This window comes from Drosophila bipectinata, chromosome 3R, assembly GCF_030179905.1.
Source record: "Drosophila bipectinata strain 14024-0381.07 chromosome 3R, DbipHiC1v2, whole genome shotgun sequence".
Taxonomy (NCBI): Eukaryota; Metazoa; Arthropoda; class Insecta; order Diptera; family Drosophilidae; genus Drosophila; species Drosophila bipectinata.
Genome location: NC_091739.1, coordinates 23,917,809 through 23,941,565, shown reverse-complemented (window position 1 = coordinate 23,941,565; position 23,757 = coordinate 23,917,809). Strand labels below are relative to the sequence as shown.

The window sequence follows — 23,757 nt, the reverse complement described above, 5'->3', positions numbered from 1 at the left end:
TGGAAATGGAGCAGCAGCAGACACCGACGACTGCGTCAAGAGCATCCGGAGCAACAGCAACCGCAATCCAGCTACCAGCTGCAACAGGCAGTGTCATCAATTTGGCTCTGCCAGGGCAGAGCACGGATGCCCTTTACGCCACCAGCACCAAGCAGCAGATACCGATGCCGCTGCCGCCCACCGCAGCTACAGCACAGCCGGGATTAGGAGCTGAAACAGCAGCAGCGGTAGCAGCCGCAACAGCAGCAGCAACATCGGTTCCCGGCAGCAGCGGCGGCAGCTCAGTCGGAAATGCAAACAATCGCTACATGCTGGAGAATTTGCGCAAATACTATGCAAATCAGCAGCAGCATCCGCCTGCGCATTCCGTCAACTCCTCTTCGCTGTCCAATTCCTCCTCATCAAACTCGTCAATGTCACAGCACCAACAGCAGCAACATCACCAACTAAAGCTCAACATGCAACTGCAACCCACCGGCGCCAAGCAGCAGCATCATCATTTGGGGAGCAATCGGCGCAACTCCAGCACCTCGAATGCCTCCTCCACCGCGGACAACTTTGACACCTTCATCGCTTTGCGAAATTCAACAGCAAATACCAGCACAGATTACATGGCCAAGCAGCAGCATCAGCATCAGCTCCGTCGTGGCCAGCAGCAACCCGTACCGCTCACCTCCGCTCTTAACTATTACGGCCATGGCGCGGTCACGCCCGTTGCCAGCGCCACACCCACACAGACGCCCGCCCTCGCTTACAATGGCAAATTAACGGCCACCGCAATGTTGTCGCAAGTAAATTTGAGCAGAGGAGCAGCCTCGACCAGCGGAACGACGCCAGCACACCAGCAACATGCGAGGTCCTCGTCCAAGGGCGGGGAGGGGTTCATCCTGGAGTATGAGTGTTAGCGGCCAATCGATAGGTGGGGATACATTCTCACGAGATACACAGCTATAGCGATGGAGGGACCAGAGAGTCCTCAAATTGCAAGAGTCCTCGAATTCTTTCTGTTTCGTTTTTTGTTTGCCTTGCCAAAAATTACAATTACAAATTGGCACATTCGCTTCTACGCTGATTAGGACTCGTGTGTACAGCTACAGATACAAACTTATAGATACCGAACCATCAACGTTCGATGTGTAATATATGTGAAGGGGAAACAGGCGCAGAGGGCCGAGAAGCCAATTATTCTTATCATATCAGCTAACAAAAAATATTAAAGATATATAAAGGGGAGAAAGTGAAATCGTTTGCATAGACCGATGCTTATCCAGTTGATTATGTTAGGAGGATAAATTAACGTAAACTACGACAATAATGCAACAATTCAATTAAAACCGACAAAGATTTAATGATTGCGGTAAAGAAGGACATGCGATTCGTGTTTAGCATAGAGCATAGCCTAAATTTATTAGTCACAATCTTAGCGAAGCAGCGTAAATCAAATTTATAGTTAAATCAATACACGCATCCAAGTTACGCGTTCTCCTCTCTAGTGTATGTGTATGTATGTATGTATATCCGTAAAGAGTACAATACCATTGTGCGTAAGTCACCCATATCCTTCGGGAATAGCAGCATTTCTTAAACTCAACTTCAATTAGCCGCCCCCACAATCGATGTTACGTTTCTAATTTTGTAAAACAACTTGAGCAAAGTTACTACAAGTACCATAAAGTACATAACTACAACTACATACCTTTATCAAGTATCCACATAAATATATATTCGTATTTATATGAAGTTCTGCAAAAGAAAACTAAACTCTTGACAGAGTTTGTTGAATTTTATAAAGGAATATCAAGAGCACTGAGAGCTTCCACTCGATAAAACGAAACGAATCGAATCGAAATGAAAAATTATTCACTTGCTACGAAAACGTGTAATTATGTTAAACAAAATTGAGTTGCAGAGCAAATTTTGGAAATATTCCGATTGTAAATACAACTACAACTGTTAGCCACCCTGCAGTTTTTTTCCCGGAGCAAGCAGAGCGCCATCAGCGATCGACTTTAATTGGCCTACAGTGCGTATGCGCAATATTTTCTCATTACCCATCCGTCCCTTCGTTCGGTGGTATTTTTGTGTGTTCGCAACCACATAAATATTTTCCCAGTGGCCAAAAAAAAACACATACCCGCACACTCTGGAGACTAACAAAAAGGCTGAATGCTTTGCGGAAAACGAAATACACTTGTATAAAAATTGCAAAAAGCTGCGAGACGGCGGGGTACTGGGCTACGAAAAAAATAATTCAACGCTCCGTTTGTGCAATGTATTTCATTTCCATGCCACAACGCCGTCTGGGGGCCTCCATGCAATTATCTGTGTGCGCGCAATTTATCTCATTTGCGGTTGAGTTATTTCCGACTGCAGCAAATAATACTGCCAGCGACCAGGCATCGTCCAGATCGTGTTGCCTTATTTTTTGTTGGGTTCCGCTTTATACCCGATCCCCGATGCTCGGATTGGCATCCCCAAGCCACCCTTTGCCGCAACACACTTTTCCGCTTAATTTACTGGCAGGCGGCAGCTGCCTTCACTGCATTCGCAGCACTGTCAGTTGACAACAGCAATTGCTGCATAATGCATGCCCAGGACTCTGTGCAAGTTCTCGTCCTGTCAACGTGCCTGTCCACTCGCCATTCTCCATTCTCTCCTTCTGCGATTGTATATAGTATGTTGGCTTAATGCCTGGTGCCGCCTCAATGGCTGTTTGCTCGCCGGCAACAATAATAATTCATTGGCTGCTTTATGGCTCACCATCAACTTATCGGCAAAGGCAGAGTCTCGCATCGCCTCGCATCTGCAGCGACATGATGCAACATATAAATTAATAAAAGTCAAATTAAAATTACATACTTTGACGACAACGAGGAGATGCGATTGCAGCTCCACTGACGAGCGGATAAGATGGATGGAGGGACAGGTATCTTAACATTAATTTCGACCGCTGATAAGGCCAACTCATTTGTCTTGCCCGGCAATAAATCTCTTGCCCAAAAGCAGGAATGTCAACTATCCCCATAGACATCAACTAGGTGTATACAAATGTCCAATAGCTTTGTCTTAAGTAGGTGTGAATTCCAATCAATATATTATGCATTTAGTTTTTCTGTCTGAAGTGTAAAAGGGCCATTACTGAAATAGCTTACATCGAAGTTTAAAGTGAGGCTGATTACCAGAAAAATAATTTTTTGCTTCAGCGATAAAGTTAGCAGAGAAAAAGTTAATGTGAATTTGTAAAAATAACACTGTTACTTGAGCTGTATTTTTGTTAACTTACCGACTGCAATGGACACAAACCGACAGATACAGATACACGTGCACACTCGATTTGAATATACCTGTGCCCAGGACAAGAACTGCCGCCAAGCGTGCATTTTGTACAACTTGAATTTTTTCCACTTTTCTATATATTTCTATATACTTTTACACATATATACCTATAATGCCTAAGTCCTATGTTCGTGTGTTTACGTTTGTTTACGTTTAAGTAATGCAAGATGAAGGAAAACCAAAAATGACAAAAAATCAGAGGCCAATGGCCGAGTTTATTTAAGTACGATATATATATATATAGCATTTTCTACATTACACACACGTAAATATTATATATATAGTTATATATATACTATTTATATATATAAATATATATGGTACCTATTGATACATACAGCGTATGTATGTGTAGGTGATCTTGAACGCATTCATTATGTTTTACGTTAACATGCTAATGCTCATTTAGTTTACATTATGTATATGTATGTATAACTTATGTTAATGATGTTACTACTACTACAAAATACTACTACTACCGACATTTATTCGATTCGATTAGTTTTCCTTTTCAATATGAGATTGAGATTCCCGAAGGTGCAACAACTAACTATATTGTAATACTCGAACAAAATCAAAAACATAAAAAGATATTACCAAAAGTACTCTATTTCACACCAAGCGGAATGTTTTTACCTTGCCCGCCCCTCAATGAACCATGTAAAGCATTAAATCAAAGCAAATAATCCAGTAATCAGTAATCCAGTAATGCCGTAATGCTGTAATCCAGTAAACAACTGTCTGTGCTCGATGCATTTTGTGCAACTCAAAACAATTCCAGTTACGTTCCCAAAACGTTTTTGATTCATTCCAGTTTTTAAGTTTTTGCTCTTATTTCTGTTATCCTTTTGCGCTTACGTTAGTATTCTTCCATTTTGTATATTGTATGTATGTGTACTTTAGTTACCATTTCCGTTTCCGTCCAGAAAACACTTTTGTATGTGACAGTCTTTAGCAAAAACATAAGCAACATCAACACAAACAAAAGCAAGAGTCATGCGAGCCAGCAATGCGAATTCCATAATCAAGTTTTTATTGCCTGCTTTTGGGCGCGCGCGTGTCGAAATTATTTACACTTTCGTTTTGTCCAACATGCAACGTTAGCTTGTCGTGTGTTTGTCTGCTTGTTTGTTTGATTAACAACCTGCAACATGTTTTGGCCTTATCTTTCTTTTTAACCTTCTACCCTTCCCACCGACCAGCCATCCTAAATTTTGTTTTTTCTTCTCCTTAGCTGAATCGCAGCCCAAGCTGAGAATGTAACCACAAACTGAGAATGTGAACGTCTGTAACCAGATTTTTGTGTGCTTTCCTCATCTCTATCTCTTTCTGTGTTTATCTACCTTTCTCTCTCTCCTGCTCATTGCTCACACCTTATTCGTGTTGTTATTATTGTTATGATTTGGCTTGCTTCCTGCCTTCCTTTTACGATTCTTGTGATTATTTTTATTGCCGCAAGTACATACATCAGATTTTACTACTTGTTTACTACTTACAATATCCTTGGATGTCTGCGTGTGCGTACACGCATACATACATACATGAGGTAATTTCGTTTCTTTGCATTTTGAATCCTGGCTCGTGCGGCATGTGTATGCGTGTGGGTGTGTGCTGTTTACTGTGTCCTGTGTAACAATTTGATCCGAAAGTTTTCCTGCATTTTAATTAACCGCAGAGGAAAGAAAGCAGACGGATTGAAGAGCCCAGAGTAAATACCATTATATTTTGCATACTTTAACATTTGTTTGCGATCCAACGAAGAAACAGAAACAAAACTCATAAATAAAAGGCCCAGGCACGCACCACAAACTGTCAGTGCATAAATCACAAGCAACTTGCAACTTCTGTCCGACAAATGGCCCCCAGAACCAGAACCAGTACCAGAAACAGAATCGGGATCAGGACCAGGACCCGGACCAAGACCAGAACCAAGGCTAGTCCGTCTTAAGTTGGCCAAAAGTTTTGGCCCATCCGTCTGCTGGCGCAGACATTTCCATGCAATTTGTTAAGCGCAGCGTAATTTTCCCGAGTCAACAAAACGTTTCCATTGCATCATTTAGCAATTTTGCGCGCCTTATGCCTGAAACGCCTGAAAGCAAACAGATCGGGCGCTGCATGCCAAGTTGAATAATGTTTCTGGCTAATCGCATAATCCAATTAGTTGTTGATACATGTAAACCATTTTCAAACTTTCAAAAATGTCTTGTTTCCTTGGTTATGCAGTGCCAAGAGGCCGAAACGAGTTGGTCGAATCCAAATCCAGTTAAGCTTTCACCTTGGCAGGTATTTGTTGCAATCTTTTGGCCTGCACACACGCACAAACACCAGTACAGCCCACACTCACACACAAGCAATGGCACACGCATGCTCACCCCCACACAAGCAAAGCACTTTTTCACTCACAAGGAAATGGCTTAGATGCTCGGAGGAAACTAATCCTTTTTTAAAATTTTCGCAAAAACCATGCAGCTATTAAGTGGACTTTAAAAAGCCAAAGCCTATATACATTTGCCAATCAGAAACAGATCAAGCTGACTTGTTTCATGTCCTTCGTAAATGAACAGCAAACAGTCCTTAAAGATCAATACTATGTTGAATGTATCTGTTCACATTTCACGCTCCGCCAGTTTGAACAATTTTTCTGCGGCAATTATGGTAGTTAATTACAAGCAATTAAGGACCGAGTCCAGCTCTCGAATCCATTCGGCCGCCCACACTCGATTTGCTGAATAATTCGCATCAGAGCGCAAACAAATCAAAAAGCAGTGCAAATAATAACAATAATAACACCATCGCCACAACAGCAATCATCATAATGCGCAATTATAATAATTTCATTTCGCTGTCAGTCACAAAATTGGTTTGCATTCATGTCCGAGCCATAAATAAATTCTTCGAACGTATATTGTCGAACGAAATTCTCTTTAAATTGTATTCGCACAGAAATTAATTAAAGTCCGAATGAAAAAGAGGCGTAAAAAAAGCGTTTTATTTAATTAACAAAATTAATAATCAGAAGAGGAGTGCAGAAATCGAAGTAAAAAGAGCAACATGCACTTTGTGCATATTTAATTTTTCAATATTTTTACGGCACGTTATTCGATTCCGATTCCGAAGCCGATTTTTTCCTCGGAGTTTCGGTTTCATTTAAAATCACGTTCATTATTTGTTTGCGTGCAAAGCAAAGAGTAAAGTTGTGTCAAAGAATATTTAATTTCATTTGTTTGTCCACCTCATTTGTGTATGGTATGATAAGCTCCCCTAAGTGTGTGTAACCAATTTTCGGTTTAGTGGTTCTGAGCTTGATTATTTGTTTTGATTTGTATGTTAAATGTCCAATTTATACTGCCACCACACCTTTTGTACTTTTGTATTTTGAATTTTGTGTGTTATTTTTATACCAAATTAATATTTAAGCAAGCCTACATTTATACCCTTACATTTAGTTAAAGGTAAAAATATACGAAACCGAGCGTCTGCAGACGCCAATTAGAATTCAGATACCGAGGTCGAGCCAAGATCTGACCGAGGCCGAAGACGGAGCCGAAACCGAAACTTGATCCAAGTCGATACGATTTTAGTTGAATCTCCATTCAGAGCAATGTATAAATGTATGCACCTCGTATTAATTTATGTTTATGTATAATAAAATTATTAATCTTAATCTTAATATTTATTTTAGCAAAAGCAATTTATTTTCAATAAAATGAATCTGATTTTGTAACTGTTTTGTTTTTGCGTTTATTTTACTAACTTCTGCAAGTGCTGATGTTTTTACTCACCTTCCTCCGAGTTTTTTCTCCTGCACCAAGCTTTTACTTTTTAATTTTAAAAAACCTCTTTCAGATGATAACCCATAGTTTAGGTAAACCCGCTGTTACCCGTGGACTTGATTAATGCAATGGATTATTAGGAAAATAATATTGACCCCCTGTATCAGGAAGTAATTTTTAAAAATTTGCATTCAAAACGTAAAAGTTAGTTTGGGAAATTTTCCGCAATAATTACGAAACATTTTAATATTGAAAATCTGCATTTCCTTGATCAATAAGTTACTAGAAGACTTTGATTACCGTCCTTGCAGACAAAATTAGTCAAACTAGCCAATAGAGTACCCCTTACTCCCCCTTCGTACACCAGCAACACATATACTCGTACTAGCTTTAATCGATTTAGTTTTAAATATCCATTATATTCCCATTTTGGCTCTAGCTCTGTCTCGTGTTTGTGGCATTTTGGTTTATTTGTTCGTACTTTATTTATAGCAATCTTTATGGAATTGTTTAAGCAAGAAAACTGAAAACAAAAACCCTGCAAACAAATAAGTTATATAAATATTTATACAATAATTATTAATAATGCAGAGCAAGTAATTTATAGAAAAAAAAACGAAAAACAAATACAAAAAAAAATTGCAAGGAGGGAAAAAAGCATAAGTAACACATTATGAATGAAATTTATAACGAATAAAAACAATTTAATTGCGAATGCGTGTGTGCGTGTTAATATTAATTCATACTCGTATTCACATGTATTCAGTTCTGTGTGCCTTAATACTTTTTCAGTTGAGTTTCCCATTAATATTGCATTGGGCATTATTATTAATATTGATTTCGTTCATTGTATTCCCACTATGTCGCTGTCTGTGTGCGTGCGTTCGAATGCGCGTGTGTGTGTGTGTTCCATGTACCATGTGCCATGTGCCATGCCTTGTGCAAACATTTGGATAATTTTCTCTTTGTATGTACGGATGGATATGGAACAATAAAACATGTTTTTCGTTTTTCGTTTTTTCGGTTCTGATTTATTCATGAGAGCTCTGCGCTCCCAGTTACCCCGCCATTGCCCCATTTTCCCGCCCAAACGTTATGAATTTTTTAAAGCTCTGTGCGCCGATTTTTCCCCCACCTACAACCATCCCGCCATCCATCACGAGACACCCAATCCTCCATTACTGTTAGTTGATTGAAAACGATATTTTTAACACATGCCATCGGCAGTTTTGACTGCTGGTGAGTAAGTAGACAATAACACGATTCGATCTTGGATATCATCAGTTGACCACGCCCACCTAGACACCTAGACACACTTGACACAGACTCAAATACACACTATCCTACCAAATGGCATAACACACACACTAACCACTTTGGCATATGCTTCAATACGAATTTGAATATGAATTTGAATGCGAATCCTTTTTAAGTAATGTCTGTGATTTGTGTTAACCAAACTTAGTTACTAATCATTCACCAATTTCCACGTATGAGATTCTTTCAAGCGATTACGACCATCGACCATCGCCGGAAGCAGGCAGCCGGATTCCGATAGACCCAATAAATGTAGATAATAAAAGCAAGCTCATTCGCGAAAGGATGAAGCGATATGAAAGCAAAATAAAAATAAATCAGAGAAACCGTAATTTTTAATTTGAAACCGAGAGCCCCTACCCATTCGAAATAAGTTTTGTTTCAGTGTATTTTGATTTCGATTACGTGGACTTGGTGAGCAAACCCCACCCAGCCAGAACCCTCGTCTTGTTCCTCTCTCTCACTCTCTCTGTCTCTTGTGTCTCTCTCTATATATATACGCATACATGTAAATTGTTTAATTATGGATTGATTGATTGACGACTGACCTTGAATATATACATATATATATAAAATCCACATACATATATCTTTACGATATGTACATCTTATATTAATGAATATTTATGTAAAGGATTACATTTTACTTTCTCTTTTGATGAACTTTCCATGATGTAATAATAAGCGAATGAACTGAATTGAATTTTTACTTTGATATCTATATATCCAAGCATACACTCCGTCACAGTCACAGTCACACCCGCAAAACACATATACATATATATATATATAATAATATGTATTTATCCTGCCGGAAGTTGCTGCCGTTCGTTCCTCGTTCGTTCGCTCGTTCGCTCGCTGATTGATGATTGATGATCGTGGTTTGCCAATTAAAATACTACCTACCTATATTATATACTCTATATTCCCCAAAACACTACAAATTTCGATGAGCTGAGTCATGATTTGTTATGTGGTGCAAGCGAAATGCGAACGTTTTATTGGAGTTTTACTTTCGTCTCATTTCGTTTCGATACTTGTGTCCAATAATCTAAATAAACACCATATATATCAATAAATATTTACCTATACGATGAATTATACTACAATCTAGCCACTAGTGTACGCATCATCCAGTGCATAATGTAATTTTAACTGAATGTCTTTCTTGTGATACTCAAAGAAACTCCCCAAAGACACTAAAACTCCAAGCCACATTACTTCTACACATGTCCAAAACATAATACGATACATCCCTGCGCACCAACGACATGTTTTTATCTCATTTTTAAACATTTCCTGATCATGGCACACATGGCGTATACTTGATATTGACAATTTGCTTAGCTGCACCACCAACCTCTTTCCATACGTATAGCTGTATCTCTCTCTCTCACTGTTTTGCACTGACACGGCACAGATGCCACTGAAAAACTCATTATAAATTAATTAAGCAAGCAATTAATAATTTCACGTTCAATTTAAGTTTGTAAATGAATTAATGTTTCCCCAGCACCAGTACCAGCCACCATCATCATCGTCACTGTTTTCTCCAGATACAAGGGCAAAAAACAGCCAAAACTAGTAACACGCCTACCCAACTAACCAAAAACACGCCCCCGATCCATCCAGCTACCCATCCACCTAGCCACCATCCCGCCCAGAAACCATACATTTTTTCGAAGCTTTTGTTGTCGTAGCCTCTAAGCCAAGCATAATTACCCGTGCATTTTAACACCCTTAGCCCTTAGCTCCTAGTCCTTAGAGCTTCAGATGTGCACCACCTCGTCCCGACACCCCAAAAGTAATTTACATATGGCAACAACAAACTTCGTTTTAGCTTTTTTCGAGTTGTTGCCAACTAGTTGTTGGAGAGAGAAAAACTTTTTTAATTGTAAATACACAGTTTTTTGTTTCGGTTAATTGCCATTTGAAATGTTTTAGCTAGCAAAAAATATTAACGTAAATTGACTGAAATTGAATTAAGCATTTCACCTGCAGCCACAAACAAAAATTATAATTTATATTATTCAGTATAGTTCCATCTCTTTTTGGTGTCTCTGTCTATCTCGTTTCTGTCGCCTGTTAGTTGTTGTGCTCCGTATAATTTTATTTATTTTAATTTTTTTTTAATCAAACTCTTTCCTGCATTGGCAAAGTTAATTTTGCTTTAATATCAGTTTCCGTACGCAAATGCACTAATTATTAGTTTTCCGATTGAATTATAGTTTCACCAGTTCCACCGGCTCTCTCTCAGCCTCTGCACTAATATTGCACAAAAATATAAATACTTATATAAAGCTCGTTGCACCGGCACAACTTTGATTGAATCTTTCTATGGTATTAAGCATTGGTATACTTATTCATAAGAAATTTCGCAGGGGTTAAGCGCCTTGTGAGCTCTTAAAATTGTCTGAGCACCTTATGACAATAATAAATAAATAAAATAGCGTAAGTACTGCCGTAAGCTTCCCAACCAGCTGCCCCCTCATATGGTATTCTCTTTAGCAAGCTTCTTAAAATATGGCTAAGAGTAACTGACCTGCATATGGGCCAGAAATGATTTATTCCCCTCGACAGTTGACATCAGTGTCCTTGCTTTCTTAAGGCCTCGTTATTTGTGTGCCGTCTTTCAACGGCGCTTTAATGGCTCATTGCATTCGCAAATACGAGTCGACAGACCCGCACCATACTGGCAGACAGAACGACTCGGTTCCGAAAAGAACATATAATGCCTTGGCATTAATTTTATTACATCTCTGGGTGGTCTTCCTTCTCCTCATGCTTTTCGGATGCTGCTGCTCGTGCGTGGGAAAATGTATGGTAAAAATACAGAAAACTTCCACTGAGGCGAAGTCATCAATGCGCTATAAAAATATCAAATATTTGGTTATTGGTTTTCATTTGAAAATAATTTGTTTTTGATTCTCTCTTTTTTAACCTGTGCATAAAAAAATGAATAAGGAAGTTATTTGCTCACTCACTTGGAAAATAATTAAAATCAGTGGCAACAGAATGCTCTTTATTAAAGAAAGTTATTTTGCTTCAGAAATCCATACATTTTTCATATACAAACAGACTTTGCAACAATTATTTAATTAGCATATTTGATTTATGATTTTGTCTAAAAACATTTTAAAGCATAGACTACTTTGGAGGCAGTCGAAGAGTATGCCACTCCGACTTTAATAATTTGATTATTTTTATGCTTCTTTGTTTCCGTCTCAGTGGTGCTGAAAGTTCGCTGCATCGGACGAGCGGCATGCAGAAGATTTTATTGTATTTCGTTTTAAGTTCAATGCACCATAAATTTCCGAAATGGATTTATGTTGCACTACCGACCCACTCCTCCTCCATTTCCCTTGCGCTCCAGCTCCGCCAGTCGGAGCTGCTTTATTCGATTCTATCCCACTCCATTTCTTTCAGCCATAATTTATTGCGTGTGCATTTCCGCTCCGAGTTCATCGAGCCAGTCGATGCTCCATTCTCGGCGTCTTAAAGAGTTTAATTTGGCCATTCGGCAAATAATGCTGTCTGAAAATCAGAAAACAATTTGAATGCCCGAGAAGTTGGCTCGGTGGCGGCGGCAGGAAAGTTTACTTTTGGGCCACAGGCCACGTGAACTGCAAGAGCTGCAAAACAACTGAGAGCCCATAAATTCCTGCAGCTGCTGCAACCACTCCTGAGTTGCTGCCACCGGTCGCCCCTTTGCCAGGAAACTAATGACAAGTCCCGCAAAATGAAGAAACAATGCGCGCATAAATTACGCTCAAGGCGGTGCCCGAAATTGCATAGCAATGGCTTGGAAGCGAAAACTAAACGCACAGACAGCGCCATAGAAAAGTGGGTAAGCACAGAAAAAAAAGGATTCCCGACTGTCACTGCAAAAGGAAACTCAGTTGGCGGGGGCGAAGTCCTGCAGTGGGATTAAGGAAAACAATGGAGCATCAAATTACAGCAAACAACAAACAGCGAGTCGAACTCGACTTGGCAGACAACTGCCACGCCCATCGACCGAACTTTGCATTGTCGTGGTTCTGTTTTTGTTTCAAAGTGCCACACGCCGTATACGCAATTTGCTGCTGCCATGTGTGTTGGTGTTTGTGTTTGTGTCTATTGTAATTTGGCGCTATTATTAAAAATCCTTTATGATGCCTGGCAACGTGGCAGTAGCAGCAGCCGCTCGGATTTCAGTAAACGCATTCTGTGCGCTCTAATTGCGCCATTAAAAGATGACAAACAAAAAGCCCCGGACTTCGCACTCCTGACTCGGGGCTCGGTGTTCGGGACTTCGGTTCCAGAATCTAGCTGCTTGGAAGACTAAGGCACCGGAGACAATGGCGACAGGCGAAAGGCATTTAATATGCTTTTTATGCGCTACCATTCCCTATTCTTCAGCCTTCCATTCTCTTTTTTTTTTGTTGTACTTTTGGTACGCGGATGTCATAAATGGCATGCTTCATGGGAAAATGGCCAAGTGTGTGTAGGTGTGAGTGTGCTCCTGCCAAAGTTTCCGCCAACAGAACCACTATAAATATAATTTATGTGTGCGTGTGTGTGTGTTTGCAGGTGCATTTTATTTTTTAATATGCCCCAGGCAAACACACGACATGAAATTTGCATTTTATGAGCTGCTCTTTCTTTTTTTGTGGGCAGGGCCAGCCAAGTAAAATAGTAAATATACACACATCTAGTGACTGTAAAACTAATTCAAACACGCATAGGAACACCCCTTCTAAAGTCCTGTTTACCTTTTCAGCATCAACGCTCCTGCTCGGCCGAGCTTGGCAGCTTTGTGCGCTTGAATGATTTGCAATTTAGCCATTTTTTTAACTGTCGCTAAGTCCCAAACAGGAATTAAATAATTAACTTTGTCCGAGATATGAGACTTGTCTAATGGGATTAAGGGGTCCACCGAGCATTTAAGCTGAAGTTTAAATTTATTTCTCGTTTATTGAGCAACACTAAAATTTAATGCATTAAATGTTAGATTGAATTTATGTTATAGTTCTTCCACTTTAGGCTTACACCTTAATAGATGTATTCCCCCAACATTTACGTCTCAGATATGCTAGCATTAGCTTTAATCGACTGGCTTATAACATAACATAAATCCCAACTTAAGGAGCTAACACCTTTGCTTCCGATATAACCATAAAGCAAGCCAAATCAAGAACTCACTTTCCAAAAAAAACCTCACCAGGTCATTGTATCTCTTCAAATTGGGATAACTTGCCTTGTCTCAGATCCTTTGCTTGGACTTTCCTTCTCTCCCGTTTATGCTGCCTTATTGAAAAATTAAACTTGTAATAAAATTTAATGACTTGGCGGTTTTTAATAAAAATGCGCCAACGCCTTAACCAACAAAAACGAAAGGAAACGCCCGCAATTTAAGCGCAAATTTGTGTTCATAATCACAATTTCGGTACCTTTTTTCTCTCCGTCCGTTATGCGGTAATGACCACACAGAAATTTTGGCTTACCCTCGACCTCTAACACCGCGCCAGTGCGTGCAATAAAAAGTAACGAGGCTGTTAACATTAAGGCAAACGTTTGCCTTTCACTTTGGTCAAGAAGTCAGACGGAGGCTGAAACAAAAATAACTACAGACACAGGACCAGTGCGACGGCGACGGTAGTGGTGGCGGCGGCGACGGCAATGGCGACTCATCGACGTTAAGTCGGGGCGTTAATATTTAAATTTATATTGCGGCCGGGCTCTGGTCACGGCAGTCACGGTACTGCCACTGCCATTGCCACCGGCACCGGCACCGGGAATGCCAGTCGTACGGTCTCGTTTGGCCATCAATTCTGCGTTTAATGCCTGCGCAAATATTTGCGCAATCAGCAAACAAAACAAGCGCCGGCCAACCGCCGACTGTCGACTGTTTAAGCAAAGCAATTGACCGTTGCCCAGGACGGCCAGCAGGGACCAGGACATGAGGGCCCGGCGGCGGGGCTCGATGAAAGCGACACGGCCACAACTTGTATTTCCTGTTGACCCGTGTCCGTGTGCGAGCTGGAACACCGGAAATGCTCACAGGTGCGGCGTCCCACCTTTTTACTTTATTTTTTTTTTTATCTGACCTGGCTGCTGTCTCGTGCTGTAAATATCAGTGTTAATCATTTAATTAAACTGCTCTCGCTGCACATATTTTTCGGGCATACATTTGGGTTATTTATGGTGCGATTTGGGTTTCGACAATTACTACTTCAATATGCTATCTTTAATGGGCCATTACTGCATATTTACAACAGGGCGTATGCGCAATAATTTTCCTTGTTTCTCGCACCATGAAACTCCCTAGTTGCATTCAAAAACAAAAGCAGTGATGGTGACAATTAAAATGACAGCCATATCTTTTCGTTTAAGGTTCATTACTGCATTCTGTGAACATGGCGTATACGTAATATTTTTTTCTTGGCGACGAAATAAAGCGTAGCATACTTTTTTGGGCGTCCTTTATGCGCCATTACAATGTCTTTTTTTTATTTAAATCTGAAATAAGAAAGGCAATACCCATGGCCCTTCTCCGGACGAAAATGCCAGAAGAAAGGAAAGAAAACCGTAAACATTCTTGCACTCTTGTAGCGCCAGAGCCGTAAAAGTTTTCGGTAAACGCATTTCAAACACTCGCCGAGATAGTTATTACAATTGTACACAAAGCAGCAACAACACAAGCATGCGTGAGGATACTTGCGGGGGCGAGGCGAGTGGGTATGGCGGATCCTGTGGAAAGCGGCAGCTGCGGGAAAAACTTGTAGCATTTTCCTCAAATGAAATGCAAAACGAGCTGAGCCATCTTCCACTTCTTTTTCTTATTCGACAGCAGCAGTAGCAGCAGCAAAGTAATATTTACAAAAGAATATTTTTGTACATTTTTTTGCGTTGCCAGTGCTTTGTAGTACTGCAGTTGTACGGCAGATAGAAGCCATTTTTGAAGTGCAGTTAGCTTTGATCAGTGTGTGAGTGGAATAGCTGCACTGAAAAGAAAAAGTAGGGCATTATTTGCAGTATATATCTTTAATGGGTGTTTTGATAAAAATCGTTATATAAAGCTAGTGGAATTTAAATGTAGAACCTAATCTTTAATGGTGTACATATATCTTTATTCTAATCTTTAATCTCTCTTTAATGGTGTATTTTTTTCTGTGTCTGTATGGCTTAGGAAACCCGATAGGTATAAGGACATGGGGCAGCAAGGAAGAACGGTGATTTGGGTGGCGGATGTAGCGAGCTTAGCGGAAGCGTGGCTGCAACTGTCGTCGGCGTTGTCACTGTCGCTGTCACTGCTCACTCTATATCTCTATCTCTTTCGCCCCGTCCCGCTCTAACTGAACTTAACATCCGCCGGACAATTGATGAACGCCTTTGTTGTTGTATGCAGAGTGGATTCCAGTTCAACTCCAGTGCCTGTCCTCGTCCAAGTTTCGAGCAAGTTCAGTTACCATTTGCCGTGTGGAAAACTTTGTGCAGTTGACAGGCTGGGCCAAGGGAAACAGTGGGGAACGGGGGGGTTGGGGAATCGCGAGGGAGTGAAGAGGGCTCAGCCATTTTTATCCTAAAGGTCCTGCGGATCGTCGCCTGATGTTTTTCGTTTCGTTTCGCGCCAGCAGCAAAAGTGCCAAGCTCAAAGTTTTGTTTACAAAGTTTTCAAATTTTTGTGGCACTGAGTTGAACTTCCGCCGAGTGCACCCCATTCCCGTAGCCGTTGGCATTCCCTTTCCCCCATTTCCCATTTCCGGCTGCTGTTGATGATGTTGCTTCTGAGCTGGTCCTAGCTTTTGGGGGGACTCTGGTGCTCCTGGCCCGGCAGCAGATGGCCCGGTCTTCGATTCACAGTCATCCATCATTACCCGACAAATGTTCGCCGCAATTATATGGCAAGTATATTAAATTTCCATCAATTTTTCCATGTAACTAAATGATGCAGAAAATGCAGTGCCATTGGCATTGCCACCGCCACTTGTTCCGATCTTCTAAGAGAATGGTATGCTTCTGGCTGTGTGGCACTTACTTACGCGCTTATTTGCCTGTACTTGAGGGTCCGTGAAGACACATCCTGCGGCTCCTTCAAGTTGTCATTGCGCGTAAAATTATGTCAATGCTTGTCAACTTTTCCGTTGAGCCAAGTTGCTCGACAAGTGCGCCCTGTAGTGTCTTGGAGAGTGCATTGAGTGAGCGCCTGAAAGTTTTCTCTGCCCTCCGTGCCCCAGATCCCCAACGCGCTAAGAATGGCTCCTGGCGATGCTCGTGTGTATGTGTGTGCGAGTGGGTGCGTTATTGACTATGCATAAAGTGCATTTACAGTGCCTCCCCAGACAGTGGGGAACGACAAAGATAGAAAAAACAGTTGCTCTTACTGCCGGAAACTTTTTTAATTTAATGTAAAAATTATCTACCTCAGACCTACATTATATGGTACGCGAATCGCAGGTCCTTAAACAGGAAAACTCCGTTTAAGTTAACTTGATGCCAACTTGATGTTCAATTTTCCCAAATTACCCCCGACTAATTAGACGAGTGTGTGCGGGGGTGTGTAGCGGTAAATTGCAACTGAATTTAATAAGTTTCGCCAGCCAATTAGCCTGCTTGCCACGCCTCACCCAACCCCGCCTGCAACTGCATCCATGCATGAAATACCCGCCAAGTTCCCACCAAAATGCACCCCAAACTAATCTAAATGTAAGTTGAACGCTTGCCCAATGAATGTCTTGAAGCTCACAAGGCGCTAGATGCCTTGATTAATCACCATAATGTAAATATCTATGTAGTGCAACTTGATTTTGATTTTACTTGTATGCAAACTGGTTCGATTTGAGCACTTGTACCTCGTGAATCAAAGCGTAGCTGTATGTGTAAAATATAAACTTTGTATATGGACTACGAACCGGAAACGGCAAGTGCCGCTAAGTCCTACGAAATCCCACAACGGACGCACTTTCCCAATCCATTCTGATACCGAAACAATATACACCACATGCTAACCACACAGAACGACACCTACGTATACTCTCTTTAGCAAAAAATATTTATATACTTATGTCATACACAATTTATATGATAAGTGTCTACTCTTTTCCTTTTTCGTCTCTTTTACGCTCTGACATTTCATTTTCCGATAACAACCAACCAACCAACCAACCAATGCGCATTTAACCAACACCAACACCAACTCCACACCGCACACCACAATTGTAATGTGAACTCCACTCCACAACACCACCAACCGAAAACCAACAACCAACCACTCAACCACCCACAACAATCCCCCAACACCCACAACAAACACCACAAATCAGAGCGTGCCGGTACTTCGCACATTTGGCGGTCATCACATCGCGTAGCGCGAGCGGGAGCGGGAACTGGCAGCAGTCCCCCTTGCAGCAGCGGCAACCACTTCCAGCTCGCCGGCGACCACGGTGGCCACGCCCACCGGCACGCCGCCACTGCTACCGCCGCTGCCGAATGCGTTCGTGGCCATCAAGACCAAGTCGGAGTGCAGTAACAGCAATAGCAACCACAGCAATAGCAACAACAGCCTGACTTTGCACAGCGGCAACAGCAGCTTCAAGTCGAGCGGCAACGGAAGGAAGTCCTCGCCCCAACCGCCGCCACTGCCGATGAAGAACGGAGCCAAGCAGCAACAGCAGCAGGAGTCGCACTACCAGCACTTGACCTACCAACCACATCCCGGAGCCGCACGCAACACACTGGATCGCAAGCAACAGCAGACGAGTGGGGATTACTGCACCCAGATCAACCCGCATTACCTTCAGACTTTTGACAGCCTGGACCACTACAGTGTGGCCACATTGCAGCAGCAACAGCAGCACCGCAGCCAGTCCAAGTCACAGATCTATAGCTACGGCAGCAGCGGCACTGCAAGCGACAACTCGAACCACCAACAGCACCAGCAACACTATCACAGCAGCAACAACTTGGCCATTGAGCACCACTACCATCCGCAGCACGGTGGCGAGCGGTACAGTCATCCGCATGTGCAGCAGCAGCCACAGTCGCAGGTGCAGCACCAACAGCACCACAGCCTGAAGCACCCCAAGCACGGAAAGGGTCACAAGAACGGCAAGCACGGCTCCAAGGGCAGTAGCAGCAAGTCGCAGGACGATTTTAAGGCCATGCACAAGCAGCAACAGCAGCAGCAACAGCAACAGAAATGCGCCAGCAGCAACAACAAGCAGCTTAAGCGCAACGGTTGCAGCAATCAGCAACTTCATCAACAGCAGTCGCAGCAGCAACACTACTCCAGCTCTAGTGATAGCCTACCGTTTGATAATAACTACTATTAGATGCACGCACACTAACACAGAAACACTAATCGAACACAAGGATGGTAAAGGGTGTTCCAAAATTCTAAAAAAGAGAAACATTCAGAGAAGTTAGTATAACATTTTATTATTGTTTATTTGAAACCGCTTATTAATAATCAATTAAAAATCAAGTAATAGTGAAACTAATATAAAATCACACGACATTCGAGTATCCTTAATTGCTTTTTTATTGTTTTTGACATACCAAACATGCAATATCCTCGTTTTTGGAACACCTTTTACGACTTTTAACCATAATCAAAGCACTAGACATCACACATTTGGGTTCAGCAATTGGTTTTTTTGATTGATGCATTCTTGATGCTGTATCCAGGATACATTTCTGATGAAAATTCTTAGTTTTGCGGCTGCAGGACACACAATTTGGAGAATTTTTTGGAATGCAGCTGCAATCCATAGACACACAGCCACCCACACAATTAAAAATACATACGTATACCACAGGCTACAGTGGGAGTTCAATGTTTTAGATCAAATAATACGTTAGGCGCTTGTTGTTTTCGAATGATATAGCCCCTAAATGAATTGAATATTTACTTAGTCTATAAACTAAATTAGTTCTAGGCATTGTCGAAGGCGAATGCAATCGAAAGCCACTGAGATTGCAAACAGCTTATTGTTTACTGTGTACATAGAATGGTTAAGCCAACAAAACTAGATATATCTATTGTAGACCTAAGCAAGGCCCACCAGCCCCTGACCCTCGGCCCCTCTGAAAAACCTCTGAAACCCGAAAAGCTCACCAACCACCCCGACCTTAGCACCGAAAGCAGATCGTGTTTCTTGGCCATCCAAAAACTCGGCTAATCTCATTTTGTTTATTTGTTTCATTAATGAATTGCTTGAAATATCTGCCAAACCACACAACAACAACAACATCAACTACAACATCAACAACCACCACACCACAAACAACAACCGAACACGCTTACACCTCCAGTCGAGTTCCCAGGCCAGAAGCGTTGGCCACGACGAACTGGGCAACCTCCTCTGGCAGCAGGATTCCTGCGAGTTCCTTGAGCAGTTTCCAGATTCCCGCTGTCCCGTGCCGCCTCTTAGGCACTGCCACGCTCCCGGACATGGGCATGGCCATGCGCCCAACACGCTGGCCAGACGGAATGCGGATCTTTTTAGCGGTGATTTGGGCATACCGGAGATCAACACCCATGTGGGGAGCGTGGTGCACACGTTCGAGACCCTGGCCCTGCAACGCCGCCTGGCCGAGGCGGAGGAGCAGGAGAGGCTGGACCGCGACCGGGAGCTGAGTAAGTATGAAGCCAGCAGCACCCAGAGCAAGTACAGCCAGCTGAAGCGCCGCTCCCAGGAGATGCGCCAGCGGTTGGTGCAGCAGATGCACCGCCAGCGATTGCAGCAACATCAGCACCAGCAAATGCAATTGCAGCAAAAGCAGTTGCCACTAGCACGCTCACGAACACAGTCGCAGCCACAGCAGCAATCCATGCACGAGGGCACCCTACTGACCAATAGCTGCAGCACCCAGACCTTGGCCTCCCACTTCTGGCAGCCAGCTCAGCGCCGCTCCACGGAACATCTGCCTCAGTCTACGTTCGAGGACTATCGCAAGAATCTGTTCGGCACCTTGGGTAGGCGCGGAAGCGTTGAGGAGCCTGAGGAGTTGCAAGACGAATCCTTCATAGTGAACGCCGCCTTCGACGAGATATTCTCGCGGTATGATGACGATGGAAGTGAGGTGGGCAGGGGCCAGGATCGCAGCCGCACCCACACCCACACCCAGACGAACATCGACGATCTCTTCGAGGATGAGCACATGCTGGTGAGCCTCAGCGAGCTGGACGACGAGGTGTTTGCCAGTCGGGCGGCCACAGCAGCGACCACGCCCACCAACAGCAAGGCAGGACGAACGCCCAAGCACAGTACTCCGGCCCTGAATGTAAATAAATATCCGGCTCCAGCACCACCGCGATCCCGGACCCTCACGAACCTCTTCGAACGTCTGAAGTCGCAGGATCACAAGTTGCAAAAGTACCCGGCGGAGTCGGCCCTCAACGATGCTGGGGACTTCAACCGTGGCTCCACGGTCAGCAAGTCCTTTGTCCAGCAGCTGAGAAAGCCTTCGCAAAAGCAGAAGAGGGCACCCCGGCCGCCGCCCAAACCCCAGTCCCGATCCCAGGTGGCCATCGCACATGTGACTCCGCTGCGCAAGGCTCTGATCTTTCCCAAGCGGTCCAAGTCCTCCAGCGAGCTGCTTCTAGACGACTTGGGCGTGCAGGCGCGTAAGTATCGCAGTCGAAAGGATCAAGGATCAGCGCTCTAAGAACGAGAAAGAAAAGAATAGAAAGGCACCCAGTTTTGCACCTGTTTTCTCACATGTTGACCCTCTCAATCTTTTCACTCGGATAGCATTAAAATGGTTTTTTCCCCTTATTTCTGTTTACCCAGAGGCGACGCTTTTGTAGGCTAAGTGACCCAAATAAAGAAACCCGTAACCCTGACATAGACCCTGACCCGATCCCGATCCCGAAAACCAAACCGAATTGAATGAAAAACTGAATCCGATGTAGCTGTGGAAGGAGTGCAGCTATCCCGCCGCCATAATGGAAGACAAAGATACGACCCGAAGCGAATCCCAAAGAGAATTGAGCCATACGTGGATACACCCGATGAACTAATCTAATTTCGTAAATTACCATTAATTAAATTAAGCCAAGTACATTATTCGAAAAAAATGCATGAAAATCAAATCTGATGACTAACAATATTTATATATACACCCGTATATAGATATACTTATACATTACTGTACAAATAGGATTGGTAACGCCCTACCAGAGGGTTAGATATGAAAATTAAAATCAAACGGCTAATCTTGCCCTCAGCCCAGTGCAAGTTATTACGAGTACAAGTTTGTCTCTTCAATTATAATTTAACTTCATCAAAGAATATACCATACGACCCGATATACATCTAAATATTATACGGATATATATATATATTCTCATATATATATATAGCAAGCATGTAACTGCGTCATTTGTTGTAACTTGTAGGATAATTGCAAAATCAAAGTGTAAACCAATTACAAAATGAAACATTACTAACTCTTACCTGCATGCAATAAAAGATTTGAAAATGTAAAATTCGTGTTAGTGTCTTTTATTTTAATGGATACCATACCATTTAAAGATTACATCGTTCATATTACAATCGGAATGCCTTATTTATTGTTGGATGACCAGTAAGCATTGGAGGGGCGGAGCAACAGCTTGAAGAGTCGAATAGCCGGGCGTCCCACCATAGGACTTTGGTTTCCCCTGGCAAAGTTCCACTTGAGCAAGAAGACCAGGCTAAATCAACAAAAAATTGTTTAGAGTATATTGCATCTATGAAGTACTGGTATTAACTCACAAGCGTTCCGGGCCACAGATAGTAGAGTGGCAGGGTTCAAGGGATTCCCAGGAACTGCCAGCTGGCAGGCGAGCTATTTCCTGCTCCCACGTTTGCCAATTGTAGCGAGCAGTGTCCTGCTCCTGCGACCAAACGAAGTGCGCCTGGGGGCTGTTAAGTACAAATCGCTGGGCCTGGTAGGTGCGCGTTGACCGGTCAACAAACTCCATTACGAAAAGCAGCTCGTGATCCCGCGAATGGGTCAATGCGTACAATTTATCGGTTCCCAGGAAGTATTCTCCAGCCTGGACGCTATTGTATCCCTCACGAAACTCCTTGGCGGTGCGCTTGGTGCCGTTAAAGCGTTGCAGAACCAATGTCCATCCTCCCTCATTCAGGGCCTGCTCGCAGAAAACGTCAAATGGTTGGCTGGACTCCTCCAACTGAATGCGGGTGTACCCGTACTTCTCGGTAAAAGCGCAGTTGCGAGGTATAGCATCTGTTTTGGTGGATAACTGCTCCGTGGCATTGGCCAGACGACCTAAGATTTTAGTTTGCTCGTCAATCTTATCCTTAAGACTGCGCACTGCGGCGGTCAGAGCCACATTGTTGCTAAAAGAGAATTATATTTTATTTAGTTACTAAGTAAATTTAAATAACATACCTGCCGGGTAGTTTAACGTGCACTGCTCTAGTCTTACGCCTTGAGGCGAAGCTTCCTTGAACCAGCAACACTATCAATATTATTCCAAACACTCGACTTAGGTACATCTTTTTGATTTAAGCTCTTGAACTGCTCTGAGCTAAAAACATCACCTTAGCTTTGCAAGAAGAATTCTAGCCTGCAGATAAGACTGCTGATAGGTAAAACCGTTGCAAATTGGCGGCGCCAAAAATATCCGTCTCCAGCCTATCACTCTCCGGCATCATGACGCATCTCCTATTTCGTAGCTGACCTGCCCTGTTAAAAATCTAATGCAGATTAGGCACCGATGCAAACGTTCGCCGAAGTGTATTTTATCACGGCTAGTTTTAGAAGCTGGGATTCCTCTTATCGCAGTGATAGTAGAATGTCCACACATCAGTGTTTGCGGCTGGATGCTAAGTATCTCCGCGGAATGAGGCAGGTATGCGGCATCTCATCCGTGTGCCGGGGGGCCATCGTACGGGGGGACATTCCTGAGAGAGGTATTTCGGAGGCTCATCTTGGTGTCCCACCTAGGGAACTTAAAGGAGTCATTTAGAAATGTTTATAACTTTCTACAAAACTCACTTAAATCGACCTCTGCAATATTCCGGCATTTGCCAAAAGATCCGTTTCCAGTTCTTCATTATATATATTGATGTTCACACGTAGCAAAGAACCTCTTTGAAAATTGTGGTTTATTTACAAATAATAACATATGTAGGTACTAGACTAAGTATGTTTACTACTAATATGTTTACTACTACTAAATGTTTACTTTAGTTTGCCATGATTGCCAAGGCGCTGACGACAAGTGCTGCCAGACAGTTATACAAGTCCGATAAGAAGGTATCGATAGCCCGCGAAGTTTAAATTCATTTATGTAGCTTGTTGCTAAAGCAGTACATTTTTTTTTAAAATTTATGTT

At 42.6% G+C, this 23,757-nt stretch overlaps 2 protein-coding genes across 8 annotated transcripts in view; one reads left to right on the top strand and one right to left on the bottom strand.

The window, feature by feature from the left end:
• The window catches only part of LOC108126518 (irregular chiasm C-roughest protein), a 116,093-nt gene extending 94,810 nt beyond the window's left edge, over positions 1-21,283 (top strand). For 3 of the 7 annotated variants that reach the window (XM_017243138.3, XM_017243135.3, XM_017243136.3), the window contains exon 16: positions 19,719-21,089. In XM_017243138.3, the coding sequence (XP_017098627.2) occupies positions 19,719-21,074 (1,356 nt within the window). In that variant the 3' untranslated portion in view covers positions 21,075-21,089. Of the gene's footprint in view, positions 1-6,782; positions 7,061-17,728; positions 17,846-19,718; positions 21,100-21,199 lie in introns of those variants that run through there. The other 4 variants (XM_017243139.3, XM_070282283.1, XM_017243142.3 and 1 more) reach the window with 4 other exon arrangements.
• A 614-nt stretch (positions 21,284-21,897) lies between these two features.
• Positions 21,898-23,538, bottom strand: LOC108126519 (angiopoietin-4-like). The gene is made up of 4 exons (XM_017243143.3): positions 23,418-23,538; positions 22,809-23,362; positions 22,166-22,756; positions 21,898-22,104 (listed from the first exon to the last, which is right to left on the bottom strand). Exons 2-4 carry the CDS (start codon positions 22,913-22,915, stop codon positions 21,975-21,977), a joined length of 828 nt encoding a protein of 275 aa, XP_017098632.2. The 5' UTR covers positions 22,916-23,362; positions 23,418-23,538; the 3' UTR covers positions 21,898-21,974.
• Positions 23,539-23,757: the final 219 nt, after the last annotated feature.